This window comes from Strix aluco, chromosome 36 (genome assembly GCF_031877795.1).
Source record: "Strix aluco isolate bStrAlu1 chromosome 36, bStrAlu1.hap1, whole genome shotgun sequence".
Lineage (NCBI taxonomy): Eukaryota > Metazoa > Chordata > Aves > Strigiformes > Strigidae > Strix > Strix aluco.
The window spans coordinates 251,179-258,940 of record NC_133966.1 but is presented as its reverse complement, the minus strand read 5'-3'; the positions used below and the strand labels follow the sequence as shown (position 1 = coordinate 258,940).

The window sequence follows — 7,762 nt, the reverse complement described above, 5'->3', positions numbered from 1 at the left end:
CGTGGGCAGACCAGCTCTCCTGACTGTGCACAAGGGCACAGGGAGCCCTTTTGTCCCTCAGGGCTTCCCCATGTTCAGGCTGAGAGCAATGCGAGACATATTGTCTTCTGCCCCTTCAAAGGAAGAGCCCTCACTCAGAAGCACAAACCTGAGCTCATAAAAGGGAATTGAAAGCAGATCCCAGAAAGAAAGAGAAATAATTTTGAGTGGATTTTTTGAGAAATAACATAGGATTGACTCAGAGAAGTCTGCCCTCACTTATCAGTGTCTTCTCTTTCAACAGTCCCCCATGCTCAGAGTGAACAAATGTCCAACAGCAGCTCCATCACTGAGTTCCTCCTCCTGGCATTCGCAGACAGACGGGAGCTGCAGCTCTTGCACTTCTGGCTCTTCCTGGGCATCTACATGGCTGCCCTCCTGGGCAACGGCCTCATCATCACCGCCATCGCCTGTGACCACCACCTGCACACCCCCATGTACTTCTTCCTCCTCAACCTCTCCCTCCTCGACCTGGGCTCCATCTCCACCACTCTCCCCAAAGCCATGCACAATTCCCTCTGGGACAAAAGGGCCATCTCCTACTCGGGATGTGTGGAACAAGTCCTTTTCTTCTATTTCTTCGCTGCAGCAGAGTATTTCCTTCTCACGGTCATGTCCTATGACCGCCACGTTGCCATCTGCAAACCCCTGCATTACGAGACCCTCCTGGGCAGCAGAGCTTGTGTTCACATGGCAGCAGCTGCCTGGGGCACTGGGATTCTCAATTCTCTCCTGCACAAAGCCAACACATTTTCGCTACCACTCTGCCAAGGTAATGTCCTGGACCAGTTCTTCTGTGAAATCCCCCAGATCCTCATGCTCTCCTGCTCACACTCCTACCTCAGGGAAGTTGGGCTTCTTGTGGTTAGTGTCTGTTCAGCTTTTGGATGTTTTGTTTTCATTGTGATGTCCTATGTGCAGATCTTCAGGGCCGTGCTGAGGATCCCCTCTGAGCAGGGACAGCACAAAGCCTTTTCCACATGCCTCCCTCACCTGGCCGTGGTCTCCCTCTTTATCAGCACTGTCATGTTTGCCCATCTGAAGCCCCGTTCCCTCTCCTCCCCAACCCTGGATCTGGTGGTGTCATTTCTGTATTCGGTGGTGCCTCCAGCATTGAACCCCCTCATCTACAGCATGAGGAACCAGGAACTCAAGGATGCCCTGAAGAAACTGACTGGATGTTTTTCAGCAGCCATAGACTGTCAAACTTTATCTGCAAATGCCTCCCAGTGTATGTCATGACAGCCCATGCATGTCTTTCCTTCTTTATATAGTTATTTTTTCCTTTATCCTTTTGTGATGATGTGGTCTACAAAGACATTTGATTATTCTTTCCCTACTACATCAGTATCCACCCATCTTGTGTGACCCAGGGACTTTGTCTGAAGGAGGAGCCAGGCTCTCTGTGTATTTAAGCAAAATAAATGAACCCAGGACTTCTTTGTCTTACAACCATCCTTACCAGGGCAGGAATGTATGGGGAATGAGAACACCATCATGGCTGCACCAACTCGGGGCTCTTGTGCTGGTCTGGGAAGAGGGGATGGCACAGAGTGGCTGCAGACCCCTCAGGATATGTTTTACAGGAGAGCCAGAGAGCCTTGTGCCATGGGTGCCTCCCATCTCGGGGGCTGACCCCTCCCTGCCCCTGAGGAGCTGCTGTGCCCTTCAGAGGGGCTGAGGCTGTGGAGTGAGCGCCCAGAGCACCCTGCAGCAGGTGCTGCATTGGGACGAACCCAGAGTGGGCTGTGCTGGGGAGACAGGTGGAGAGAGTGCAGGGGAGATGGGAGAGCTTGGAGGGAGCTGGGCTGGGATGGAAATTACTGGGGATAGAAAACCATCAGCATATAACTCACCCTGCATGACCACGTAGCATGAGGACTCACAGCAGGGCATTTGTGGTGCAGAGCCAGGGCTTGTGGAAGGGATCGAAGACATGCAGGTACAGGAGAGAAGAGGCTGGTCTGTGTCCTTGGTGGCATGGACAGACCAGGAAGGTGGCCCAGGGCCTTCATCACCCCCCAGCCTCTCTCATGGGCCATTTCCAGCATGGGTTGCTCACTCCAGGTTTATGGGGGAGTCTTTCTGCAAGACCATCTCCATCCTCCTGCTGGTGTCAGTACCTGGATGGGGGGAACAGCCAGCCCTGCCCAGAATCCCCCCAGCATGGGACATGCTGGTCTAGACAGGGGTGGGATGCTGGGGGATCTTCCAAAGCAGTATGGCCGTGGGGGGAAGGGGCAGTGAAGACTGTCTTGGGGATTGATCTGGGGAACCTTTCAGCTATCACAAATCAAATGGAGGAATTGATTGGGAAAATCCAACATGGATTTATCAAGGGCAAATCGTGCCAATCTAACCTGATCGCCTTCTTCAACAACATAAACCTTCTGTCAGCATGAGGAGAGCAGTGGATGTTTTTTACCTGGACTTCAGCAAAGGCTGTTTCCTACAGATTTCTTTTGGACAAATGGGCAAGATATAGATCGGAGCGGTGCTCTGTGAGGTGGGTAGGAAATTGGCTAACAAGCTGCACTCAGAGTGTCATGATCAATGCTTTATACTCAGGCTGGAAGCCTGTAACAAGTTGGATCTCCCAGGAAATGATACTTGGCCCCACGCTGTTCAACATCTTCCTACATTATCTGGAGGACGGGGTTGAAATCACCCTTACAATATCTGCTGAGGACACCACAGAGGGTGGTGAGGTGGACACGTCAGAAGGCAGAGCCACCTCACAGACAGACCTGGACAGGCTGGAAGAATGGGCCAGCAAGAACAGGATGAAGTTTAACAAAGGGGTTTAGCCTGAGGTTTAGCAAAGTTCTGCCCCTGGGTGGAAATAACCAAATAGCCCAGCACAGGCCAAGATCTGTGTGGCTGGGAGCAGCCTTGCTGAAAGGGACCTGTTCCTGGGGGACAGCAAGCTGAAGATGAGCCAGCAGTGCAACGCTGCAGCAACAACAGCCAACAGGCTCCTGGGCTGCATCTGCAGGGGCGTTACTAGCAGACACAGGGACTGGATCATCCCACTCTGCTCAGCGCTTCTCAGGCTCCACCCGGAGTACTGTGTCCAGGTCTGGTCCCCACAATTAATGAAAGACGTAGAGAGACTGGAGCTAGTCCAAAGGAGTGAGAACAGTCACTCACTGGAAGAAAGTCCCCAAGGGATGTGGTAGAGTCCCCATCACTGAAAGTTTACAAGAACCAATTGGACAGGATGCTAGACAATCTCATGTACGCTCCCTATCCCACAAAAGCTTGGACTAGATGACCTATCGAGGTGCCTTCCAACCTGAACTGTTCTATGATTCTATGATTCAGCTGTCTTGGCTGTGTCCCATCACCCCCGACTTCTTGCCCACCCCCAGCTGCTTGCTGGGATAAAGAAGAGCGAGAACCAGAGAAGACCTTGCTCCTGTGCAAGCATTGTTCCACAAGAACCAAAGCACTGCTCTGTAATCAACACTGTTTTAGGCTCAAATGTAAAACCAGCCACCACAAGGGCTGCAACAATGAAAGTTAACCCCATCCCAGCCAGACCCAGCACATTTGAACTGGGGTCCTCAAAACTGATACAATAGTGTACAGGTGGTCTAACATGTGATGTGTGGGGAGTAAATAATTTCCCCTGCTCTTCTGGTAGGGTTCCTGTTGAAATGCTCCAGGACACTGCTGGCTGCCTTTGCTACCAGGTCACGCTGGATTGTGTGGACCATTTCTGGATCATGTTGTTTTACTGTCCCCCAGCACGACCAAGGCCTTGTCCGCAGAGCTTCTCCCCAGACAGGCAGTCCCCTTCTCCTGCCACTGCAGGGTGTCAGTCTCTCCCAGGTGCAAGACGTGGCCTTTGTCCATCTTCTGTCTCATGAAGTTCCTGACAGGACAGTCCTCTTGCCTGGCAGGTTTCATCTGAATGGCATCCCTAGGGCACAGAAATGGTCCTCTCTATTTAGTGTCATTGGCAAACATGGCCAGAGTTGCCTCCTCTGGGTCATGGATACCGTTATTAAATTGCCCAGGTCCCAGGAGAGTCCCCTGTGCTGCCTCAAATGCACCAGTATCTCCCACTGACCTCCAGGCAGGGGTGACCCCTTCACCACTGCTCTCTGAGCCTGATCCTCCAACTGGTGTTTTACCCATCTCTTTGCTGACCCAGACAGATTGTAACGGTCTAACTTGGGTACGAGAATATTGAGGGAGATCGTGTCCAATGTCTTGCTGAATTGGAGGTACGTGACACCCACTGTTGTCCCCTCACTTACAAATGCAGTTACTTCAAAGGCAATCAGGTTGGTGAGCCATGATTTACCCTTGGGAAGTCCATGCTGATGGCATTTGGACACAGTCTTCTCTTTTAAATGCCCAGAAATGTCACCCAAGAGGACTCATTTGAAGGGCCACTCCTCACCAAAGAGAGCTTGTGCAGCCTGTGGTTCCCTGGGTGGCACTTCTGGCCTCTTTCAAAGGTGGGTGCAACATTGGCTTGTCCTCACTCACAAGAGACCTCTCCCAATCCCGTGACCTTTCAAAAGGGATTTTCCAAAGAAATATTGATCTTCCCCTGTAACTTCATTGCCACTTTTCTGCTGTTATATGGCGTATCTAATTTCTTTAATCTTTTATGTATTTTCACCTGTCCCAATAGAATGACCATTTCTGAAGTCATCTTTTCAGATGCAAACTCTCTAAAAAAATGTCCTTTCCATTATCCTTTAGTTTTCTCATCCCCTTCATTCACATTCCTCTCAGCTTGCGAGCTGCTGCTTTGAACTTCAGGCAGTTAAAAGCTTGCCTGTCTTTCAGTAGACTAATTGTCTCCTTAGCCAACTCTTTCATTATGTTTATATCTACCTTTTTCTATCTACCAACCTAAAATATTTCTCATGAGATTACCCCTTGTAGAAAGGCAACCTCATTAGAGAAAGCTTGTACTTAACTTCTGGGAGAGGAATGTGTTTTATTATATATGAAACTTGATTACGCTTGACTTTTCCTTGCTTGCAAAGAGCAGAAATCCTTCTGCGCCCGTGTGCAGCCAGTTCTCTAAGGAGAGCAGGTGAGAGATTGTGCAAAGGAGCTGTAACCTCCAGCTGCAGAGATCAGTGGAGAAATCTGATGTAAGGAGAAATGATGCAAGTCCCAGGCGGCTGATGAGAGAAATGCTGAGACCAGGGAGGTGAGGACAAAGGTTGTCGATCCTGTGTTGGACCCTAAAGGACTCTCCGGGAGACCTCCTGAGGAGATAATCAGCATCAATATCAGTCAGAGAATGCTGCTATCACCTCTTATCTACAGTGTAAAGTAAAATAATGTACAAAATAAAGAATAATTTTTATTAGGTGCACGTTGGAATCTTCCTTCTCGGCTACACTATGAAATTAATTCAATTAGCTGTACAAGTCTTGAAGACTTGAAGAAAATTACAGCAAGAGAAATGACTCATTAGGACATTCTGTATTTTAATGAGCCCCATGGTGTGTTTGGGCCCATATCCATGATCGTCAGATACTGAGAGGAAACTGAGCAAACTACTCAAGACATCAAAGTCAGAAGCAATCCCAAAGTACCTTGAAGCACTGATTGGCCCCACTGAGGGCCACTACTGACAAAGCCTCTCCAGGGACTCGTTAGAGCAGATAATTGGAGGCTGTGATTACAGGTAGGCAAAGGCACCATGCAGGTAGCTGTAGTGCTGCAAAAACCCTTGGTTTGTTTTATGAAGCAAAAGGTCCACGCCCTGATCCTCAGGCCCTGGGAAGGCAGATCCTGTCCCTCGTACGTGGCTCAGGGCTCTTCCTGGGGACAGGGGGTGTGAGGGTGAGGAATGCCAAGTGTAGGAAAACTGTACAACACATCCTGGACTGTCCAAGAAGGGGTGAGGAGGAAAACATAGTCCAGAGCCTCAAAATAAGGTTTATCCTGGTAGGCCTCCATGGCAGAGGCAACTGCCATGACCAAGGGGACAAAGAGCTTCACCTTGTGTGGCCTTTCAGCCCTTCCAGAGCCCTCAGCTGTCTCTGCTGCAGGTTTACTTCTACTGTCCCCTTCACGTACTTTTTCCCCTTCAGGCTGTTGACATCCATCTTTCTTTCCTACCTAGCTCTCATCACGGCATTTCCACACCTTCACAAATGTCTCTCCACACTCACTGGCTGTTCCTTGAAACACAAAGCCACAGGCTGATCCAGACTCCCTCCGGGTGACCTCTTACACCACAACGTCACCCTTTGATTGAGATTTCTTTTTCCTCAACTCCAATCTGAACCTTCCAAGCTGCACTTTGTTGAGGTTTCCTTCTCTTCCCACTACCAAGAAAAGCTCCCTTACCTTGAAAACTCTCCTTCAAGCAGGTGCATGTGACTGCTGTAGTTCCCCAAGCCTCCACTTCACCAGGCTAAAGAAGCCCAGGTCCTTCAGCCTCTCCACAAAGGCTCCAAACCCCATCCTGACAGATCTCCTTTGGAGCTTCTCTGTTTCCTCTCCATTCCTCCAGAACAGGGAGCCTCTCCCCCAGTCACACCAATCTAGAGGTGGCCTCACCAGTGCTGAGTCAAGGGGGATGATAACGCCCTGGTTTGGTTTGCCACACTCCTCCTAATGCAGCCCTGTAGGCAGTTGTCCTTGTTCATGGTTACCATGCACCACTGACTCATATGGAATCCCTCTTAATGACCAAGCCCTTCCTCTCATGAGGGTCAGTCCTAGGTTATTCAGGTCCCAGCCTGCCCTCATATATGGGGTTATTCTGTCCCCAGGAAAGGGCTGGCATATTCTCCTTGTAAAACTTCATGAGGCTTTTATTGCCAAATCCCAGAGTTTCTCAAGGTCCCCCGGGAGTAAAGCTCTCTTTTGCCAGTGGTTAATGTGTGTGTACAGATGACTCACCAGATCTGTGGTGCCTCTGACAAGATAATAGTATCAGGAATTAGAGTACACTGCAGATAACAGAAGGAGGTACTGGTTTAATGGAACTGCTGACCAAGGTAGGAATCCCCATGAAGAAAACCTCAGAAACACCAAATGAGGGTACAACTAGGAAACCACTAGGACCAGGGAGGATTCCTTGCTGATATCCAAGAAGGTATGGGAAGGCTGCTATTGTCTCCCAAAGCCTTGTCCTCTCCTGCCTTCACACCTTCGAAGCAAAGGTGGACAACAGCATCCTGGGCTGCATTAGGAGGAGTGTAGGCAACCAGACAAGGGAGTTCTCATCCCCCTTGACTCAGCACTGTCAGCAGGTTGGTGGAGGTGATCCTCCCTCTCTGCTCAGCACTGCTACAATTTGCCTTGCTCACTTCCCTCAGGGTTTTCTACCCTAGCACCACACTCGCACTGCTGCCAAAGCTGCCCTCCACATCTTCCACCAGTCCTGCCCCGTCTTCTTGTGAAAAATTTATCCAGCAGAGCATTCCCACCATGTTGGGTCAGGGATTACTTTCTACCTTCCCTTCAACCAAGGCCTTCTAGCAGAGGCCCAATGGTCTTCAAAGTCCCCAGGGATTACCAGGGCCTAAAACTGCGGTGCTTCCTCTAGCTATCTAAAGCTGATCTCTTCCTTTTCCTAACCTTCATCATACAGTTCAGTGATCCTGACCAGAAGACCAGTGTACATCGAGGAGTTAGAGATCCACATAACAGGCACCTGAGTAGACCCAGGGCTGTGCTGGGCTGTGCTCCATGCACAGCTTGGCCTTCAGGCTGTCTTGTGCTGAGCACATCC

General features: G+C 50.0%; 1 protein-coding gene across 1 annotated transcript; it reads left to right on the top strand.

Annotated features, from left to right (window-relative positions):
• The first annotated feature begins 243 nt into the window (after positions 1 to 243).
• LOC141917294 (olfactory receptor 14A16-like) lies at positions 244 to 1,281 on the top strand. The gene has a single exon (XM_074810404.1). It carries the CDS (start codon positions 307 to 309, stop codon positions 1,279 to 1,281), a length of 975 nt encoding a protein of 324 aa, XP_074666505.1. The 5' UTR covers positions 244 to 306.
• The last annotated feature ends 6,481 nt before the right edge of the window (positions 1,282 to 7,762 follow it).